The sequence below is a fragment of the Poromitra crassiceps genome (assembly GCF_964638095.1).
Source record: "Poromitra crassiceps genome assembly, chromosome: 10".
In the NCBI taxonomy this organism is placed as follows: Eukaryota; Metazoa; Chordata; class Actinopteri; order Beryciformes; family Melamphaidae; genus Poromitra; species Poromitra crassiceps.
In genome coordinates, this window is record NC_139631.1 from 46,039,190 (window position 1) to 46,061,967 (window position 22,778).

At 44.5% G+C, this 22,778-nt stretch overlaps 1 protein-coding gene across 1 annotated transcript in view; it reads right to left on the reverse strand.

Moving 5' to 3' along the window:
• Window positions 1-22,778, reverse strand: part of LOC310784470 (spermatid perinuclear RNA-binding protein-like) — a gene marked incomplete at its 3' end in the record, with an annotated part of 141,010 nt that overhangs the window by 91,909 nt on the left and 26,323 nt on the right. Inside the window, exon 2 of the mRNA XM_083645463.1 lies at window positions 351-463. Coding sequence (XP_083501589.1) covers window positions 351-353 — 3 coding nt within the window. The 5' untranslated portion in view covers window positions 354-463. The remainder of the gene's footprint in view (window positions 1-350; window positions 464-22,778) is intronic.

A 22,778-nucleotide genomic window follows, 5' to 3' on the forward strand; every position in this document is an offset into this window, starting at 1 on the left:
GAGCTGGATCAAGGTTCATTACTGTTACTGCTGCTTGCCATCATTCCACTTCCAATCCCTCCTGTGTGATTGACCGGCGTGCTTTCAGGAGGCAGGTGGCGCCTGAGACAAGGAGGCGCAGACGGCAGGAGGCACACATGCAGACAGCAGAACGTAGCCTATTTACTCATGTTAAGTCCAAAAAAATGTCAAAAGAACTTCAATTTCTATTCTTGCACAAATATATAAATTCAACCACTTTCAATGACCCACGTCTATGTATGTATTTTCAAACCTTTGATTTTACTTTCTCAAATTCACAAACTTGGACCCATTGGACCCCTGAGAAACAGAGTTTGACAGAAGCTCACCATGTTTGGGGATGGGGAGGTGGAGGTGAGGGGGGGTTTAGGTCAGGACCGGTGTCCCCTCACTCCTCCTCTTCATGCAGGCAGATGGCCTCTCTGTGTGGTGTGCAGTTTCCCTGGAGGAGAAGAAAGAGAAATGAGAGTTAGAGAAACAGAACACCTCCCAGCTCGTTCACCTGCCGGGCTGACATGTCTCTATCAAACAGACACGTTCAGACAGGGAACAACTGTTGCCAAAAAACTAATTCTGTAGGAATGGAAGTCTTCTTCTTCACCCTCTTTCCAACTGTGGTTGATGGACATGACCTCTGTTATAAGGATGGAGAGACTTAGGTTCATGAGGACCAATTCACTTAAAACGTTTTCAACCATTTGGGAGCCATTTCTAACATACCTCGATGAGGTTAGGGGAGACGGGAGACTCGCCTGGCTGGTTTCTCACCGTCCCCCTTATGTGGGACTTCAGGCATAATATCTCTCACAAGCACATAAGCACCTTATGCGGCTGATGTAATATTGAATATTGATAATATGTATGTTTTTCTTTTTATTTATTTTTTTCTTTTACTGTGTCTGAGCTTGTTTGTCTTTCTGTACATTGTTCTGAACATTTAAAAATAAAATATTGGGGGGGGGGGGGACCGTCCAGGAGAGTTGTTCAATCTGATGTTACTGAACAAACTGGGTTACACTTACATTATCGTATGTTACTGAACAAACTGGGTTACACTTACATTATCGTATGTTACTGAACAAACTGGGTTACACTTACATTATCGTATGTTACTGAACAAACTGGGTTACACTTACATTATCGTATGTTACTGAACAAACTGGGTTACACTTACTGTACATTATCGTATGTTACTGAACACACTGGGTTACACTTACTGTACATTATCGTATGTTACTGAACAAACTGGGTTACACTAAAGGTCCTTGCACATAGAGTCCGTTTTTTCGTCCGAAATTGACGCACGAAAAAAATAAAAATACGACCTCATTTGTGTCAATCATCATTGACACACCGAGTCCGACAATTACGTCCGTCATTTAAGTTTTCGGACGAGGTTCGATTTTCTGCGTTTTTCCGCATCCATGAAATCGTTTTGACAGGTGTTTGACCACCCAGAGCTGCCATAGTGTTGCTATTCACAATGAAAAATGGCGTCTGAGAATTTAATTCAGTTCGTCTCCCAGCACAAAGCATTTTATGGCAAAGCAGGAATACAGAGATTCGGAATTAAAAGACAGAATGTGCCGGGTGATTGCAGACCAGCTTGGAATGCGGGACGCGGTGTGTGTGTGTGTGTGTGTGTGTGTGTGTGTGTATGGGGAAGGGGGGGGGGGGAGGAGAGAGACAGAGAGCCACACAGACACACTGCCAGTTGTGGATCAATAGGATCGCAGTAGTTTTCTTTTCGTTGCGAATCTTCGCAACGAATATTGGATAATTAACGCATCGGACTCAGTGGGCAAGGTATCTGTGCGTGACGTTTTTTTCCCGGATGACGGATTAAAAAAACGCAGCGAACAATTCGGACTCTGTGTGCAAGGACCTTTACTGTACATTATCATATGTTACTGAACAAACTGGGTTACACTTACATTATCGTATGTTACTGAACAAACTGGGTTACACTTACATTATCGTATAGTACTGAACAAACTGGGTTACACTTACATTATCGTATGTTACTGAACAAACTGGGTTACACTTACTGTACATTATCGTATGTTACTGAACAAACTGGGTTACACTTGCATTATCGTATGTTACTGAACAAACTGGGTTACACTTGCATTATCGTATGTTACTGAACAAACTGGGTTACACTTGCATTATCGTATGTTACTGAACAAACTGGGTTACACTTGCATTATCGTATGTTACTGAACAAACTGGGTTACACTTACATTATCGTATGTTACTGAACAAACTGGGTTACACTTGCATTATCGTATGTTACTGAACAAACTGGGTTACACTTGCATTATCGTATGTTACTGAACAAACTGGGTTACACTTGCATTATCGTATGTTACTGAACAAACTGGGTTACACTTGCATTATCGTATGTTACTGAACAAACTGGGTTACACTTGCATTATCGTATGTTACTGAACAAACGAAGTTGCAGTCTGAGCCATCTTACATAATGTGCATATCACACTGCAGCACGTCATTTTTCTATACGAGGAATCAGCATGACGTCACAACAACAAATCACCGCAAAACACCCGGAACCACAGCAGCTAACTAGTATGAGTTGTGCCAAACAATTAATATCTCAAAAATATATATGACATTGGTTATATTTTGACAGTCTGAGTGAGAGCAGAAGTAGCTCAAGAGTTTGATGTATAATATATGCATGTCGTGTTAAAGTTGTGTGAACTGTCGCACTTTTTAAAATGTACACCGCACAGCCGGGGCTAGAGTGAGACATTCAAGGCAGCTCCATAGGGTCCCGTTGCAGTTACTTTGCACCCGGGAACGGTTTGTTTACCAAAATGCTGCTCGGCTGATCCCTCGTATCAGGATATTTTGCTGAGGGAAAATGAGTGGATTTTAATAGCCGTTGGTTTTGGCCTTGGTGCTGCATTTTGGCTGCAATGCCCCAATAAATTCATATTTATAAAAGGACAAAGTGGCCGTGCCCCAAAAATGACTTAATTCCAAGCCTGTCAGTTATTTCAACATTAGAAACCTTAAAAGCATTTTTGGCATCTCTTATCACCATGACAACGGCTACAGTGAAGGAAAAACATTGGGACAGCTCTTGGAAAGCAAGTGAGATAGCTCTAAGAAGCAGCAAGCGCTATGTTTTGGCTGCAGTGGCCTCAGTCAGGTCCTCATTCCTTCGGGTCCGTTTTGATTCATGCACCTTGGAAGATCTGCGAGGCGCAGATTTCTTCCCGTTAGTAAAACTACAGCAAAGCAAAAGCTTCAGACAGCATCACTGTGTAATAGGGATGGGCATCGGATTTCGAATTTTCGAATAATCGTTGTTATTATCAAGGTCGACTTTTATTATTGAAAGTCGAAATTCGAAAAAAATAAAATGTAATTTTTTTTTTTTTTTTTTGTGAGTGAAATGTTGCATTGTCTCCCCTGATTCTAAGTATAGTCGAATCGCTTGGTTTGAGCAAGTAAAAAAAAATTATAAGCATTTTAAGCAAGGTTTATGGAAAAATGAATGGCGGATGAAATCCCATGAAGAGGGAGATTGGGTGACTTTGGCACCCCTTTGGCACTCAGACCTGAGCCTACTAAATATTTAATGAACCACTCATGATTGTCAAAACTGTTTTTTATTTTCGAAAATGTCAATGTCATGTAACATGTTCTTTACTTCAGTGGTGCAATGCTTGTTTGAGCTAAAAATCCACAGCAGAAGCTTTTTCTATTAATTAATAAAGCCTTAGACTTAGAATCAGGGGAGACAATGCAACATTTCACTCACAAAAAAAAATAAAAATATTTTTTTTTTTTTTTTTTTTTTTTTTTTTCCCGAATTTCGATTAAAAGTCGACTTTGGCCAGCGAATTTCGAATAGTGACTCTTATGGAGCTGCACTAACATGTGAAATGGTGGAAACATGGCAGAGTCACAATCACAAAGCGTCCTGAACAAAGCAACAGAGAATTGTACTACAAAGCATGTTCAATAGAGTACCACAGGAATGAGTAGGGAAGACCTGGATGTTAGCACTTCCTGGTTCCTATGTGTAAAAGTCAATGGGATTTTTGTATGGGGATTTTGGTTAAATGCTTGAAATAAGGTATGTGGTTCACAAAAGTTTATGAAAGAGCGATCTTTGTTTTCACAAATGAGGACCACTTTTATGATTTTCGAAGAGTAAATGTGTTTTTTTTTCCAGAAAATGCTTCAAAAGTCATAATAGTGGTCCTCATTTGTGAAGATGATCTTGCTGAAATGTAAAGAGAGAGAAGGCACGGACATCCAAACACTAAGAACCAGGTGCAGGACCACGCACATCAAACACTAAGAACCAGGTGCAGGACCACGCACATCCAAACACTAAGAACCAGGTGCAGGACCACGCACATCAAACACTAAGAACCAGGTGCAGGACCAGGCACATCTAAACACTAAGAACCAGGTGCAGGACCATGCACATCCAAACACTAAGAACCAGGTGCAGGACCACGCACATCAAACACTAAGAACCAGGTGCAGGACCACGCACATCCAAACGCTAAGAACCAGGTGCAGGACCACGCACATCCAAACACTAAGAACCAGGTGCAGGACCACGCACATCCAAACACTAAGAACCAGGTGCAGGACCACGCACATCCAAACACTAAGAACCAGGTGCAGGACCTAAGTGCAACTGAAAACAACAACATACTCTAGTGTGTGTTAGACTCTAGCTGAAACTACACACAGCGTGTTTGGGCTTTGGCAGAGGGGCAGAGCGCACTGTTGCAAGGGAAAGATGTACGCTGGATTTACAACACAAGACAAAATTATCAGATGCTGAGTGGGAATGCATGATGCATGTAAATAAAACCACTTTTGTTATTCATTGTGTTTCAGGCAATCTTTGCGATGTGTTTATTGCGCATGTTCATATTGCGATGACGATGAAAATACGATTAATTGTGCAGCCCTAATCATCAATGTCCATTAGCCCATTGGACATCAATGATAGAATATGATTATGTTCAGTGGCGACCAGCATAAATTGCTGTACTATAAACTGGTCCTATATGCTTATGAGATACAGAGCGAACCCCTGTTGTCTGACCATGTGGTGTGAGTGTGAGAGAGAGAGAGGAGAGGGGAGGAGGAGAGGAGACGAGAGAGGAGAGAGAAGAGAGGGGGAGAGGAGATGAGAGAGGAGAGGAGGGGAGGGGAGAGAGGAGAGGAGAGGGGAGAGGAGGGGAGAGGAGAGGAGAGAGGAGAGAGGAGGGGAGAGGAGAGAGAAGGGGGGAGAGGAGAGGAGAGGAGAGGAGAGGAAAGGAGAGGAGAGGAAAGGAGAGGAGAGGAAAGGAGAGGAGAGGAGAGGAGAGGAGAGGAGAGGAGAGGAGAGGAGAGGAGAGGAGAGGGGAGGAGAGAGAGGAGAGAGGAGAGAGGAGGGGGGAGAGGAGAGGAGAGGAGAGAGGAGGAGAGGAGAGAGGAGGGGTGAGAGGAGAGAGGAGAGGAGAGGAGAGGAGAGGAGAGGAGAGGAGAGGAGAGAGGAGGGGTGAGAGGAGAGAGGAGAGGAGAGGAGAGGAGAGGAGAGGAGAGGAGAGGAGAGGAGAGGAGAGGAGAGGAGAGGAGGAGAGGAGAGAGGAGGAGAGGAGAGGAGAGAGGAGGGGTGAGAGGAGAGAGAGTCCTCGGAGACTCACTGGGGGTCAGGCTAAGCATCAGTTAGCTTCTCCATCACCTTCACCTTGTTTTGAAGGTCAGGCTACATCACACTGCTGCATCCATCACCACCACACTGCTGCCTCCATCCTCATCTTGTATTGTTGAAATCAACACATTTCAGCCAAAATAAAAATAAATAAATAATACAAAGCAGTAGTATTATTCCAGTCTTCAGAATGGTAATATAATATTATATATTATATATATATATAATATATATACTTCACTGACATTTCTGGACCACTAGTTTACCCATCATATTGTGAAAATGTGACATTGTTTGTGTCAATGACAGGCCACTGCAGTTTGAGGAGTTACATGCAGTTCAAACTGGATGGTGATGCTGACAGAGCTCGATAGACATCAGAGATGACTTGCTGTCCATCTAAATGACAGCTTTGGATGAACAAACATAAAACTATTCCGAATTCTGATCAAATTTTGCTCATGTTATCTGATCTTTTAAAACCAGATGTGGAAGTGGTCCAGTTCACATTGTGATCAGAGTCCTCGGGACGCAATTCAGCTGCAAATGTGCATAAAAGCAAAGTAAAGGGATAGAAGAATGAATACAGATACACTGACAGAGATCCAGACACAGAAAGCTGTATCTGAACACAGCCATCTGCATACAGCAGGGGTGGGCAACTATTTTTCATGGGGGGCCACATGAGAAACCCAGATTGTTGCCGGGGGCCGAACAAATATTGTCATGCCGTAACCCATGGATGGGCAACTTTGATGATAGAGAGGGCCACAAAAAAATGTCCTCGCTACCAGATTTTGCTGAGGGCTGAACGGTGCGAAAAATTTGGTGCATTTGAAGCCAGGTTTAGAGGAATAACTCATTTTAAATGAACAATTGTGATGTCATTATTCAGTTTTAACCACCAATATTTGATCCTTTTTTCACTCCTATGTGAACCTGCTCTGCCTGCAGGGCTTGAAATTAACTTTTTTTCACCACCTGCCAATATGGCTGCTAGATTTTAAAGTTACCAGCCAATTAGAATGTCCACTAGCCGAAATGTTTACCTTGAAATAAACCAGAATATGAGTGGGTTAATTTAAGCATAAGTATCAGTAAGTGGCCCGGGATTCTCAAAGCCTGTGTTGAGGGTCACACAAGAATAAAAATGCACTCTTTGAGCTAAATAAATCCAAAACCAACAAGTTAATTATTTAAATTTCTACTTCAATGTAGAACAGTCATTTCTTACACATGAGATTACTTTTAGCTTTTTAGTCATAAATATTATTGAAAGATATTCCATATTCCAGACTGAAATGCTATAACAGAAGAGTATTGGCCAGAATGACATGAACATTTTTTTTTGCAATTCCATCGCGGGCCACACAGAGGGCGGGGCCGTATCTTGCCCATGTATGGCATAGGTACAGTCATGTGATCTCAGCTGTATCTGAACACAGCCATCTGCATACAGTCATGTGATCTCAGACACGCCCATCTTCACAAGTGCATTTTGGAAATTGCGCCGAAAGCACTCACCTCTCACCTCTCACCGCGGAGACCCGGGTTGAATTCCCGGCAGCGGTACTTCCGGCTTGGTGAGACAATTCTACAGGCACAAATGGCCGTGTCTGCGGGTGGGAAGCCGGCGGGGTAATGATGAGTCCTGGTCGCTGCACTAAAGCGCCTCTTCTGGTCGGTCGGGGTGGGGGGATGTTCGGGGGGACTGGGGGGAATAGCGCGATCCTCCAACGCAGTACATCCTGCCGGTGAAACTCCTCGCTGTCAGGTGAAAATAAGCGGCTGGCAACTGCACATGTATCGGAGGAAGCATGATGCTAGTCTACAACTCTCCCCAGATCGGCAGAGGGGGTGGAGCAATGACCGGGACAGCAGGGGGAATTGGCCAAGGACAAATGGGGAGAAAATATGGGAGTGTAAGTACAGCAACACAGTCCGTTCCTTACATACACAGCAAGGTGGGACAATGAGACTGAGCAGTGAGCACCCAGGACAAAAGGATGGGACCGACAGGACGGGACGGGACGGGACGGGACAGGACAGGACAGGAACAGGACAGGTCACACTAGGCCAGGAGCATCCTAGTATTCTTTTTTTTTTTATATAATTTTTTTCCCGATTTTTTTATCCCATTTTATCCCCCATTAGTGCTCACTTGATTTCTCAATCCTGGTTGCTACTCCATCCTCTGCCGATCTGGGGAGAGCCGAGACTGGCTCCATGCTTCCTCCGAGACATGGGCAGTCAGCCAGCCGCTTCTTTTCACCTGACAGGGGAAGCTTCACCGGTAGGACATAGCACGTGGGAGGTTCGCGCTATTCCAACCAGTTCCCCTCCCTCTGAACAGGCGCCCTTAACGACCAGAGGAGGAACCACATTAGCAACCAGGATATTGCATGTTTTTGTGAAGGGGGTTCCTATATGAAGGAAACCCCCGGGAGGCACGGGGAGAACATGCAAACTCCACACAGAAAGGCCCTTTTGCCGACCCCACCCGGGCGGTGGGCACTCGAGGACATGCGGACGGGCACGCATTCCTTCAGCGTTCACCTCGTCCCAGGTGGGAATCGAACCCACGACCTTCGAGCTGTGAGGCGATAGTGCTTACCACTGCACCACCGTACCTCCCTGCATCCTAATATTCTGCTGCCATGTTATTAAATTGCCCTTAGCCGGCTCACATCCTGATGACCTTTTGTCCCAGAAGAGAAGAGGTGATTAAACAGAGATCATTAAGAAGACAGGCATGACTTTGTAAAGGACAGACAGCACTGCAGCAGAGCCAGATGGTAAGCCCAGCAGGTGACAAAAATATATCATGCTGATTAAAATATATATATATATATATAACCACCTCGTGGTTGTATGCCTCCGCCATTAAAGTTGCAGTCTACATCCAGGTCTGTCCAGACTCATGAAATATAATTTATGTAGTGAAGACTTTGAAGGAATTTATATTTTTTATTTTGGCTAAATGGAAGTTATCAATATATTGACATGTATGATACCAGTGAATACTTTCCAGTGAGAAACATGCTGTCTTCACTTAGAGACTATCTTCAGAGAGGAGTACAGAGGACTCACATGGAGCTTCGTCACATGGTACGACAATGACTTGAAGCTTAATATCAGCAAAACCAATGAGCTACCAGAGGAACAGGAGGCCACGCCCCTTGTCCTGGCTGTCTCCAGGGAGAGTATACTGGGCCCCAGTAACTGGTGTCTAAATCAATATAATTAATGTGATTAGTAGGTCAACTTAAAGGTTTTTGGTGTGTGCAAAAGTAAGTGATAGCACTTCCACCATTTTTGTACAATGTTTTGTTTTTTTGCTACAGTCATAAGCAAGACATTATGATGAATAAGACATTTATGTGCAATTTTGTCATATTTAGCATATTACCGGTAATTATTGAGTTATGGCTGAAAACATCTTTTGTGAGGGCATAGTGACCTTGACCTTTGACCACCAAATTTGAATCAGTTCATCCTTAAGTCCAAGTGGACGTTTGTGCCAAATTTGAATGAATTCCCTCAAGGCATTCCTGAGACATCTCATTAATGAGCATTGAACGGGCAGTCGTGAGGTCACAGTGACCTTGAACTTTGACCTTTGACCACCAAAATCGAATCAGCTCATCCTTGAGTTCAAATGGACGTTTAAGCCAAATTGGCACGGGTCGGACGGACGGATGGGCAGACAACCCATAATGCCTCCGGCCACGGCTATAACCGGCAGAGGCATACAAACAGTTTCCTACCTATGTAAAGCACTCTGTGCATTTGTGCTGTGAAGGGCGCTATATAAATAAAGTTTTACTTACTTACTTACTTACAAAAAAACTGTCCAGGGTGTGAGAACATAATATACGAAAAAGGGTTTGTGGTTTTCTTTTACTGAATAAAAAATAAACTGTACACTTTTAGAAACATGTGCTTTACATAACTAAAAGGCAATGTGGTGAAAAATAAAGCCTGTATATGCTTCATGTGTATTTATTTGCTGTGAGTTAAGTATATTTGTATTTAGCTCTAAATGACACTAACAGCCTCAAAGGCTTTCACAACGCCCACGTGATGAAACAATACATGAAAACAACATCCAACCTTACAGCCTCAATGAAAACACAACGACAAAGTCTCCACAAAAACCCTATGAGAGCTTTTTATTTTGCTTCAACAAGAGCAATGAATCTCATGTCATGGAAATCACTCAAACAAATGTGCACAGCAACTAAAGCTAAGAAAGCAAAATGACATGTTTTTAGTGCCATGCTGCAGACACAGTGAAATGTATCAATACTGAACATTTTAATCAGATACAATACTCATTTGCAACAGGCATCAATAGTATCGATAAGTATCAATACTAAAGATTTGAAACAGATACAATACTCATTTGCAACAGGTATCGATAGTATCGATAAGTATCAATACTAAAAATTTGAAACAGATACAATACTCATTTGCAACAGTTTTGATACAATGAGTGCTTTCTTTGAATGAAAATTGGCAGGTATCTGTTGCTTCAACAAGCTAAACGTGTTCTGATGGCTGCAGGGCTAATCTGCTGTCTAAGTGCAAAGTTTGATCAGGCCTAGATTATGGAGAAGTGTGCGTCTGTCCATCTCATCTGTCTAACTGTATTTTTATGCCTCTTGATGTGTTGTCATCCCCCACTTCCCGTGGTATCGAGTATCAATATTTTCCTGGGTATCGGTATCGAAGTAGAAATTATAGTTTCGTGACATCCCTAGTCCCAACACACTTTACAAAACAGACATGAAAAAGAATACCGGAATAAATTAATAGAATAGAATAGAATAGAATAGAATAGAATAGAATAGAGTTGCGCGATCTTGACCTCAGTCAGATCGTCCAATCGCCACCCTTTGACATCGCCAATGCACGATGTCATCGCGCAAGCACATGGCTAATTAATATGGACGTTAACATCCATATTAATTAAGCACAATGCTGAGGAAGGCTTGTGCCGAAACGTACGTCCATTGATTGACTGCTGCTACTGAAGGTATTAAAAAACCAAAAGGGTTTATTTTGAGTGCTGGCTTTTCTATCTTCTTGTATATTGTTTGCGCCTTGCACCGTAGCTTTTGAAACTTTTTTTTTTTTTTTTTAGAGTGCTCACTTGTCGTGACTAGACAGTCACTGACTTTTTGGACATCCATATTAATTAGCTGTGCTTCAGCTGCGCTCTCCCTGTACTTTGCTAACTTAGCATCGATGCTAGCGGGACTTAACCAGCTATCGTCATTGCCTGTTTACTGCTGCTTGCTGGTAATGTTAATTCCATGTCAGAAAAAGTCTCCAGATTTGTCGCTAACGTTAGTCTCTTCTGAGAAAGATTGTCTCCAGGAGGGTCTGAAAAGTTGTCTCGAGTTGGATGCAGCCAAGTATTGTGAGGTAGCCAGTGTTGTGACTGTGAGCGTCCAAGCTAACACAGCTGCGGAGAGGAGCTGACTGACTGGACCGTGAGGACAGCTGAGGATTTTTTTTTAATATATATATATTCTTTTAACTCATTCATGGCCAGTTTAGGACTGCCAATATTTAGCTCGTGCCAAAGATTTTCATAATTGTTGGTCATCTTTCAAGACCCACAGTAAATTATCTATTAGCACCAAAGTGATTTGCAATACCTCAAAATGAAGATGTACGTCTCTGGGTTCACCAGAAAAAAAAGTGAGCTTTTAGCATGTTCTGTACTCTACTTATAGCCATTTATATACACCCTGTTTTCACCAAAAAAGTCTCTCTGAGAAGAGAAATAGGAGAAAAAGGCATTTTTGTAAAGGACACAATCTCAGGCAGAACTCGCTCTCAATTCTTTTATTTTGAACTGTATTGACATCAGACATGTAAATATTATTCGTTATGACACAAATGACAAAAAAAAAATATATATATATATATATATATACTGTATATATACATGAAGTGCTTTTTTTACATTCAACAATACAGTTTACTCAGTGTGAGTGAATGTGAATGTGTGTGTGTGTGCGCGGGGCCCATGTGTGTCTCAAGATTCAAGATTCAAGATTCAAGATTTTTATTGTCACTCCATGGTACAAGTATCACGTGTGAAATTCTTGTGCTGTGGACTCCGTTTACGACATAGTACAAATAGGCAACAAGCAATGAGCAATAGGCAAAAAGAAATAGGCATCAATAAGCAATACTAAGCAGCAATAGGCAATGAGGCAGAATAGCGATAAGACAAGTCAGTGGCATATTCATTGCACATAGGTGCACATGTCATGTGCATACGTTAGACGTGTTCGGACATTTTAATTCGACGTATTTGACATACAGTGCAAATAGCATGTACCTTATTAAACATACAATTAAACATTAGGCATTGTGCATACGTTAGACGTGTTCAGACATTTTAAATTCGACGTAATTGACATACAGGTGCAAATAGCATGTACCTTGTTAGACATACAATTAAACATTAGGCATACATAATGGTAGCAGCTGCAGTACGGTACGGTACGACTACTACACTATTTGTGTATGTTAAGGAGTCTCGTGGCCTGCGGGAAGAAACTGTTCCTCAAGCGATTTGTGCGTGCTTTTGGAACCCTGTATCTCCTCCCTGAGGGTAGCAGGGAGAACAGGCTGTTGTGGGGATGGTTTGTGTCTTTGATGATCTTCAGGGACCTTCTGAGGCACCGCTGGTTATACAGTTCGTGCAGTTCTGGCAACTCGTCTCCTGTTACGTGCTGGGCCGCGCGCCTCACCCTCCGTAGCGCCCTGCGGTCCATGGTGGTACAGTTCCCGTACCAGGCGGTGAAGCAGCCAGTCAGCAGGCTTTCAATGGTGCCTCTGTAGAAGTCCCTGAGGATTTCTTTCCTTAGCCCAAACTTCTTCAGGCGCCTGAGTCCGTGTATTCGCTGTTGGGCCTTTTTGACAACAGTGGCGGTGTGGCCGGCCCAGGTCAGGTCCTGGTGGATGTTGACTCCCAGGTACTTGAAGCTGTCCACCCTTTCCACCACTGTGCCGTTGATGGTGATTGGGGGGTGTGTGCCCCCCCCCTCTCCTGTAGTCCACAATGATCTCCTTGGTCTTGGAGACGTTCAGAGAGAGGTGGTTGTCCTGGCACCATTGTTCCAGGACCCTCACCTCCTCTCTGTAGGCCGTCTCGTCGCCCCCCGAGATCAGCCCCACGACTGCTGTGTCGTCTGCAAACTTCACGATGGTGTTTGCAGTTTGAGTCGCCACGCAGTCGTGGGTGTAGAGGTCGTACCAGAAGGGGCTGGAGACGCACCCCTGGGGCGCTCCTATGCTGATGGTCAGCGGGGAGGAGGTGAGGTTGCCCACCCTCACCACCTGGCGGCGGTCTGTCAGGAAGTCCAGGATCCAGTCGCACATCGCTGTGTTTAGTCCCAGGTCCCTGAGTTTGCTTACCAGCCTGGAGGGTACTATGGTGTTGAATGCTGAGCTGTAGTCCACGAACAGCATTCTCACATAGGTGTCCTTCCCCTCCAGGTGGGACAGGGCGGTGTGGAGCACGTGTGCCACTGCATCCGCTGTGCTCCTGTTGGGGCGGTATGCAAACTGTAGCGGGTCGTGGTCCGGGGGGAGTGTGGGACGGATCTTTGATATGACCAGCTTTTCAAGGCACTTGCTGGCTATTGGCGTGAGGGCTATAGGGCGCCAGTCATTGAGGCTGGTCACTTTTTGCTGTTTGGGAATGGGGATGATTGTTGCTGCCTTGAAGCAGGAGGGAACTCGTCGGAGGGAGAGGGACTGGTTGAAGATGTCTGTGTACACGGCTGCCAGCTGGTGGGCGCAGGCCTTGAGGACCCGCCCGGGGATGCCGTCCGGGCCGGCCGCCTTGCGTGGGTTGATACGCAGGAACGACCGGCACACTTCATCCTCAGTGATGGTGAGGGGGCGGTCTGTGGGGGGTGGAGGGTGGGGGGGGTTGGTGGTTAGGTGGGAATGGGGGGGGGTGGGGGTGCTGAGGGGTGGGGGGGAGGAAGGGGGGAGGGGAGGTGATCGGGGGGGGGAGAGGAGGAGGGGTGGTGGGGGGGCGGAGAGGGGGGGGGTGATGGGGGGGGAGAGGTGGCAGGGGGGGGAGGAGAGGAGGAGAGGGGTGATGGGGGGGAGAGGTGGGGGGGGAGGAGAGGAGGGGGGGTGGGGAGGGGAGGAGGAGGGGTGGTGGGGGGGAGGAGGGAGGGGGGGGTGATGGGGGGGAGGAGAGGGGGAGAGGGGTGGGGAGGAGGGGAGGCGCTCTGGCAGAGGGGTCGAACCTAGCGTAGAACGCGTTGAGTTCGTCCGGTAGGGTGGGTGACGTGCTGGGGTTCTGTCGTTTCACCTCTTTGAAGTCTGTGGCAGCATGGAGCCCTCTCCACAGGTGTCTGGGGTTGTTAGTGTCCAGTTTTGACTCTCTTTACATTACATTACATTTCATCATTTAGCAGACACTTTTATCCAAACCAGCCTTGTAGCAGTAGAGTAACATCAACACACACACACACACACACACACACACACACACACACACACACACAGAGAGAGTTCTGTCCACAGCTGCTGCTGGATCGCACCTCCTTCCCAGGGAACACTATTGATCTCCCCGCAAATTAGCATAGGAGGAGAACACCAAACTGGTCTGAGATCAGCGTCTAGCCTCCTCTGCCTCTGCATCGTTGGCAATGCATATATATCAACAACAAAATGTGTGGCGAGGCTGCCAAGCTTTACGGGCTTCCCGAACTACAATTTTGCGTGATCTGTGTTTGAAAGAGCCTATAGTCACTTTCAATGTAATCCCGGCGGGTCTTTGCACGGCGCAAATGCGCTCTGAAAAATGGCTCCTGTCTGTTGCTGCGTTGTCCTCGTTCTCCTTCTCCTCCTCTCGTTTGGGCTGGGACACAGGAACGGGGTCCGGCTTGGCTTTGGGACCAGGCGCTGGAACCGGATCGATCATGTTGGTCACGGGTTTGACTACCGCGAACAACTCATCCAGGTTCGCTGCCCTGCAGCAAGGCGACCAGCGCAGCGTGCCGAGGGGCGTTTCAATGGCGTTTCTCCTACTCTGCAACAGGCAGCGTTTCTCCGTTTTCTGTTATTTCCTCCTCCCCCATTTCAAAACAACAGCTGCGTAGTTGTTTGTTCACGTGTTGTCGGCTTGTCTTTGAGGCCAGGGACCTGATACCATGTCACAGGCTGGGGAAGTCTTTGAACTACTGTAAGCACTAATAAAAACAAAAACACGTCAAACACGTATTTGGCTGGGAGGCACACTCCTGATAAGACGTTAAAGACGTATATGGCCAGGAATGAGTTAATGTTCAATATTATATTATATATATTTATACGATATTCTGGTCTGATTAACACACACTCTGCTCAGTCAAACTGCTGCGTCGCATCTCTGCTCTCAGGGAGCAGTCACACACGGGGGGAGGGGTCAGGGAGCAGTCACACACGGGGGGAGGGGTCAGGGAGCAGCCACACACGGGGGGAGGGGTCAGGGAGCAGTCACACACGGGGGGAGGGGTCAGGGAGCAGTCACACACGGGGGGAGGGGTCAGGGAGCAGTCACACACGGGGGGAGGGGTCAGGGAGCAGTCACACACGGGGGGAGGGGTCAGGGAGCAGTCACACACGGGGGGCGGGGTCAGGGAGCAGTCACACACGGGGGGAGGGGTCAGGGAGCAGTCACACACGGGGGCGGGGTCAGGGAGCAGCCACACGGGGGGCGGAGCGATCGACATCGGCTTGGAAAATCAATCGTCATTTCAGCAATAGAATCGGCAATACATGATCCGATCGCCAATCGGCACAAGCCTAGAATAGAATAGAATAGAATAGAATAGAATAGAATAGCCCATGAAATAACGTTTGCAACCATTTCTTGGCCTTTGGTTGCCATAGTGGCAACCACGTTTTAACATGCAAAAAATAAGCACAGCAGCAAACAGCAAAATATGCACCAAATAAATATTTTTTAATACTTGTGAGTGGCACGCATGTGACATTCTATTGCTGTAACAATCGTAACGATGTTGCTAATTACCAGAAGGAACCCAGTAGACACGTGCGGTGTGTTCACTCAGGTCAGACGCTGCGCGCACACCGGCTCAGCTGCAAGCACACGTTTGATATGGTGAAACAGATGAAGTTGTCTGGCTGTGTGAAAGCCCCAACTAACGCTAACCTGGTGTCAACTAGGCATGGGTCGATTTCCGGTTTTACCGGTTCGGTTCGGTATACGAGCCCAAACCGGTTTGATCACGTGCAAACCGAAAAAACCTAAAAAAAATATTTTTTTTTTTTTTTTTTTTTTAAGTTTTTTTTTTTTTTTTTTTTGCCAGTCCATTCTGATTGCACTATTGTTCGTATTAGCCTCTTCTCAAGTTGCACTAGTAGGCAAAAGTCTTATTTTGTTTATTATGTTGATGTTTGAAGAAAAGTTAAGCTGAATAGTTATGAGAAATAAAAACAGTGTGTTGTTACAGTTAAAAGGTTCTGCTTATTTGTATTCAGTGTTCGTGCTGGTTGGCAGCATACCAGCTTAGAGGTGCATTATCGCCACCAACTGCAGCCGCTTTGATACGTTTTTTTGGGGAATATCGAACCGGTTTCAAAATGTTCAAACCGACCCATGCCTAGGCCCTATATATTGTGTGAATTTGTGAGTTTTGAAGTTTATAAGGCAGCTCAGCTGTAAGCCAATCCATTCTGATTGCACTGCTTGTGTTTTTATTAGCCTTTTTCTCAAGTTGCACTATAGGCAGAAGTCTTATTTCATTTATTATTTTGATGTTTAGAAGAAAAGTTGAGCTGAATAGTTATGAGAAATAAATACAGGGTGTTTGTTACACAGGTGTCCTGCTTCTTTTTATTCAGTATCATTGCTGGTTGACAATACCAGCTTAGAGGTGTATTATCGCTATCAGGTGGACTGAAGTTGCACTACAGACAGTTATGGGCCACACTCGGGAGCCCTGCTTGAAAAAAAAAAAAAAAAAAAAAAAAAAAAAAATTTAATTACAAAAAAAATCGGTATACCGGTTCGATCCGGTTTAGACGGCAATATCGAACCGGTTTTAAAATTTTCAAACCGACCCAGCCCTAGTGTCAACATCACAAATGAACGAGCAAGAAAGATGATTCCACTGACAAATAAGCAGATGAACCGCCTGCATGAAAAAACAATGGCATTTGAGAAAAAGAGGACAACCGTGTCAGGGGAAACAGACCTTCTGGGCCTTTTGGGGCCCCATGCAAAATCTTAGAGTGGGGACCCCAAACCACTGTCATCATAGTATCCCTGAATGAACATGAATGAGAGGCATAGGCTACTTCATTATCAATAATGCTTTTAATTAATTAATATTATATATTTAAGCAATATAGCATGAGAGCCAGTGTGTTGTGCCAAATATATACCCCTGATCAGCTGTTATCTGATAACTGCTGAGCAGGGGGATATATGCCACAACACACGCAGCTCGAGTGCTATATTGCTTTTATAAAACGGTTTCCAAGTATGATAATATAATAATAATAATAGTACTATAAGTCCGACTCCGACTGGCATGTCATTCTGATAGAGTCAGTTGAAACACTACTGTAAGGCGGGACCGCAAGAACGTGCGGGTGATTTGATTGGATCGTTCTGGAGACTGATTTGACATTGGCCAATCCTGGCGCTTGCTGAGAAGCTGAGAGCTTTCTGGAAACCCCGACAGGCAGCTCGAGCGCAGCGTTGCATTCTCAGCGCTTGCTGAGAAGCCGAGTGCTTTCTGCAAAGCCCGACACCAACTAACGTTACGGGGTTAAATGCGGGGTTAAATGCGGGGTTAACAGCCTTTCTTTTGCAAAGAAGACATTAGCCCGCATCTATTCTTGTACAAAACATAATTTTCTGCGAAGTATTAGTAAAGTTATAAGCGAAGATCGATTCACAAGGATCTGACAGCTGTCTCCGCCATTTGTTTTTTTTTAAACCAAAGGCTTTTAGTAAGAGAGTTGCCATGGCAACCAATAACCGAGTCCAATAACCCATGGACATGGGTTATTGGACTCGGTTATTGGATTTATACAATGGCTGTGAACCAATCAGATTGCTTGATTTGAGAGAGCCGTTTTATAAATAATTAATAAATTAAGCACAATATGAACAATAACTGTTAAAAAATATATGAAAATGAAAGTTCACAAATATTAGTTAAACAAATCCTTTCAGTGCAAATGCATTATGTGTAATTTCGTTTTAGAAAACGAAATTACACAAATGTATTATTATTACTATTATCATTATTACTACTACTACACCCAGTGCGTGCACTGAATAGGCCTATTATACTATATACTATAGACTATTATACTTACTTTTCTGTCACATCGTCATTATTAAGCCGGCTTATGACTGCATAGTATCTTAATTACTCAAAATATAAGGCGACTAAAAATGGCAACCATATTTTTATTCGGGCAACCAAAAGCTCCTGCCAGGTTGCCAATCCGGCAACCACTTTCAAAAGTGAACGTCGAGCCCTGAACAATGCAAAGCCAGTGATGATGTTGGACCAGCTAGACTATTTTGGATATCATACAAGATAGAATTTAGAGAATAAATACACGAGTCAACAGTCTGATCCCACCTGATTAATTGGTTTATCATTCTCTTAAAGCCATTCTGATCTTAAGGCTTCTGCTTAAATGCCTGAAATTAGTTCTTAGTCAAATGTAAATAGTGAAGTTGAACCTATGTGTGAATTTCCTTCCAAAGCTCTACTTTAAAGAATCTAAAATGTAAGATGGTTTGGCCTGATGATATCACAATGAATTGCCAACTGACATTGCCCTCTGTTCAACCCATTTCTATCAGGGGAAAAGTCGATGGGCTTTTAGAATGCATCAAATAAGGTCTGTGGTTAACAAAAGTTTATGGGAGTGGCAAGTTGTGTTCAGCATGATCATCTTCACAAACGCAAAACACTTTTATGACTTTTGAAACGTAAATGCGTTTTTTAAGGTGATTTTTAGAAAACGCTTCAAAAGGCATAAAAGTGATTAACGTTTGTGAAGATTATCATATATATATATATATATATATATATATACCGTATTTCCCCAAATAGTAGCCCGGCAGCAAATAGCGGCCGGGAACCTAATAGCCGCCGGGGGTCTGACCCCATTTTGCGTATTAAACGCCGGTCCGAGTAAACGCCGGGGCCATTATTTGCATTATCTTAAGGCAACCCCGAAATTACTACGTTGCTGACAGCACTTGAAGGCAACACCAGTGTTGCATGGAGAAACACGTGAAAGAAAACGCTAATCGACGGAGCTCAACTTACGTTACCAAAAGCAATGCAGGGAAATTGATGCCATGGAAGCATTTCCACGATGTTTGGATTATGTAAAGAGTTCTGTTGACAACGGCTACCGCGGTCTTCACTTGAACTGAAGTCCCAGATGAGTTCAAGAGAAAGGGGCTATTGGAAATAGACACGTCAATGGTAAGACTGAAACTGTGTTATATTTATACCGATTACGTGCGTAATGATTGTGTGTGACTATGTTTAATCAGCACCCGCCGTGGTGTGTGTAGTGTTTTTGCAAGTTGTTGTAGTGTTGTGTTTGGGATGTGGCTATGTTCAGACTGGTCGTAGCCTATTTGCTGGTGTTGATAGAATTGCGTCGGTCAACGTCATCTTATTTGCAAGTGATTGTTGCAGTGCAGTGTGTGTGTGTGTGTGTGTGTGTGTGTGTGTGTGTGTGTGTGTGTGTGTGTGTGTGTGTGTGTGTGTGTGTGTGTGTGTGTAGGCTACAGGGTAGGTAGCCACGGCTGATTGCTGATTTTTGGTATCCTCCAAGGTGTGTGGGCTGACGGTGGCAGTTGATGGGAGTGAGGACCTTTGCACTAAAAAACATGCTGGACAGGAACTGTCACCGAAAAATGGCCTGGTGCAGGTCTGTGCAAAAATAAATAAACGCCTGCAGAAAATAGCCGCCTGGTTCTTTTAAACGCCTGGGGTCCAAATCGATTTTGCGTATTAAACGCCCGGGCTACTATTTGGGGAAATACGGTATATATATATATATATATATATATATATATATATATATATATATATATATATATATATATATTTATAAAACGGCTCTCTCAAATCAAGCAATCTGATTGGTTCACAGCCATTGTATAATTCCAGTAACCAAGCCATGGCAACTCTCTTACTAAAGGCCTTTGGTTACCTCAAAAAAAACAAATGGCGGAGACAGCTGTCAGATCCTTGTGAATCGATCTTCGCTTATAACTTTACTAATACTTCGCAGAAAATTATGTTTTGTACAAGAATAGATGCGGGCTAATGTCTTCTTTGCAAAAAAAAGGCTGTTAACCCCGCATTTAACCCCGTAACGTTAGTTGGTGTCGGGCTTTGCAGAAAGCACTCAGCTTCTCAGCAAGCGCTGAGAATGCAGCGCTGCGCTCGAGCTGCCTGTCGGCTTTCCAGAAAGCTCTCAGCTTCTCAGCAAGCGCCAGGATTGGCCAATGTCAACTTCAGTCTCCAGAACGATCCAATCAAATCACCCGCACGTCTATCTTCTTGCTAGAGGTCCCGCCTTACAGTAGTGTTTCAACTGACTCTATCAGAATACCATGCCAGTCGGACTTATAGTATTATTATTATTATATTATTATACTTGGAAACCGTTTTATAAAAGCAACTCGAGCTGCGTGGTGTTGTGGAATACTGTATATCCCGCTGATCAGCTGTTATCCCACTCGGCCTGCGGCCTCGTGGGATAACAGCTTATCAGCGGGATATATTCGCCACAACACACTTACTCTCATGCTATATTGCTTAAATATATACATACATATATATATATATATATATATATATATATATATACTCGAGCTGCGTATATATACACATACATGTAGAGGCTGTCTGAGAGAGCCAAGTCATTAAAAAAAATAAAAATGGAAACTAGAAATACTGCATCACGGTTGTATGCCTCTGCCAACAAGTGAGCAGTCTACATCCATGTGTGTCCAGACTCATACAAGCACAAATACCAGTGGTGTGACCATTCAAACTTATGGCACTTAAGGCAATGTTTGGGAGTACACGTCCTTACACATCGGGAGCGTTTTTTTCCCCGTGCGATTAATTCGCATGTCAATAATATTTTCGGAACGTATATCAGTCAATGCAACCGTGCATACTGTACCAACGGCAAAGTTTCACTGAGCGTTTATTTTTTCGGACCACGGTCGATTTTTCAGAAATTCGCTTCCGGCGTGTAGTAGGCTACACATCTGTAGCTGTGATTGACAGGTGGGTCAAAATTCCGATGGTAATTTCGTGCTGTATATTCGCATGGCTCTTGGTGTGTAACAGCCTTACCTCAACATGTGTTCAACATGGAAAATGGTCCCAACCTTTATACCCCAAAACCACCCACATCCCCCAACCACTCCCTCTATCCACCCCTCAAACCCAGACTCTCTATGAACTTCCTATCCCTAGCTATGGCCCCTTTCCCCTATAGCCCCGCCCCTCACCACGGTCCTTCCCATCACCCAGAGCCCTCTATCCACTGCCTCTACCCACCCCTCGAACCCTGGAGCCATAATAAAAACTGAATTTGGGAAAAAAAATAAAACGGATTTCATATGGCCCTAAATGCTTCCTCCAGCCCTCCCCGGCCCGCCCTCCATTTTGGGGAAGGTTAGATGAAGCCGGAGAGAGAGGGGATATTTCCGTCTGTTTATTTAGGTCGTTTTCACTGCGGGGATGTTTTACGAGCCTGCTTTTAGGTTCACAGAAGACTTGAAATGATGGCCTGTGCAGACAGAGACAGCTAGGAGCTGTCAGTGAGTGCAGACAGATACAGCTACAGGAGCTGTCAGTGAGTGCAGACAGATACAGCTACAGGAGCTGTCAGTGGGTGCAGACAGAGACAGCTACAGGAGCTGTCAGTGGGTGAGACAGAGACAGCTATAGGAGCTGTCAGTGGGTGAGACAGAGACAGAGACAGAGACAGGAGCTGTCAGTGAGACAGAGACGGCTACAGGAGCTGTCAGTGGGTGAGACAGAGACAGCTATAGGAGCTGTCAGTGGGTGCAGACAGAGACAGCTACAGGAGCTGTCAGTGAGACAGAGACAGCTACAGGAGCTGTCAGTGGGTGAGACAGATACAGCTACAGGAGCTGTCAGTGGGTGAGACAGAGACAGCTACAGGAGCTGTCAGTGAGACAGAGACAGCTACAGGAGCTGTCAGTGGGTGAGACAGAGACAGCTACAGGAGCTGTCAGTGGGTGAGACAGAGACAGCTACAGGAGCTGTCAGTGGGTGAGACAGAGACAGCTACAGGAGCTGTCAGTGGGTGAGACAGAGACAGCTACAGGAGCTGTCAGTGGGTGAGACAGAGACAGCTACAGGAGCTGTCAGTGAGACAGAGACAGCTACAGGAGCTGTCAGTGGGGATTACAAGAGGAAAAAAGGTTTTCTGAAAACATTTGATCTGACAAGAAAAGACAGCGCAGCCTCTCACATGATCATCCAACATCTCTGCATCCAACATTCCAATAGAGAACTCCTGGCTGGCAGAGTTTTGCTCCTAAATGAGATATCCACTGTTTGAAGCTATACTAAAACTCTACAAACCATCAACACTAATGAGAAGAAGAGATATAAATAAATAACGATTGAAAATCAAAATACCTTTTTGTAGGATAGTAGCTATAGTTAATTTAAGCCCTTTGACAAAATAGCAATTTCAAAGCCTGCATGTATCCTCTGACATTCAGGCAATTATTTCTGTGTCTGAAACAGATGCAAAATAGAGAGCTGTAGGATTGAGTCCTCAAACCCAGACGTTAGCATCGTTAGCAAACATTTATGAAAATGAGACCTTTGGGTTCAGCAAGACAATCTTGACAAATGAACACCACGTTGAACATTTTTGAAGCGTTTTCTGGCGATGGCATTAGTACTTTAACTATTAGCACTATTAGTACTTTACATAGTACTTCAAACATGATCAAAAGTGT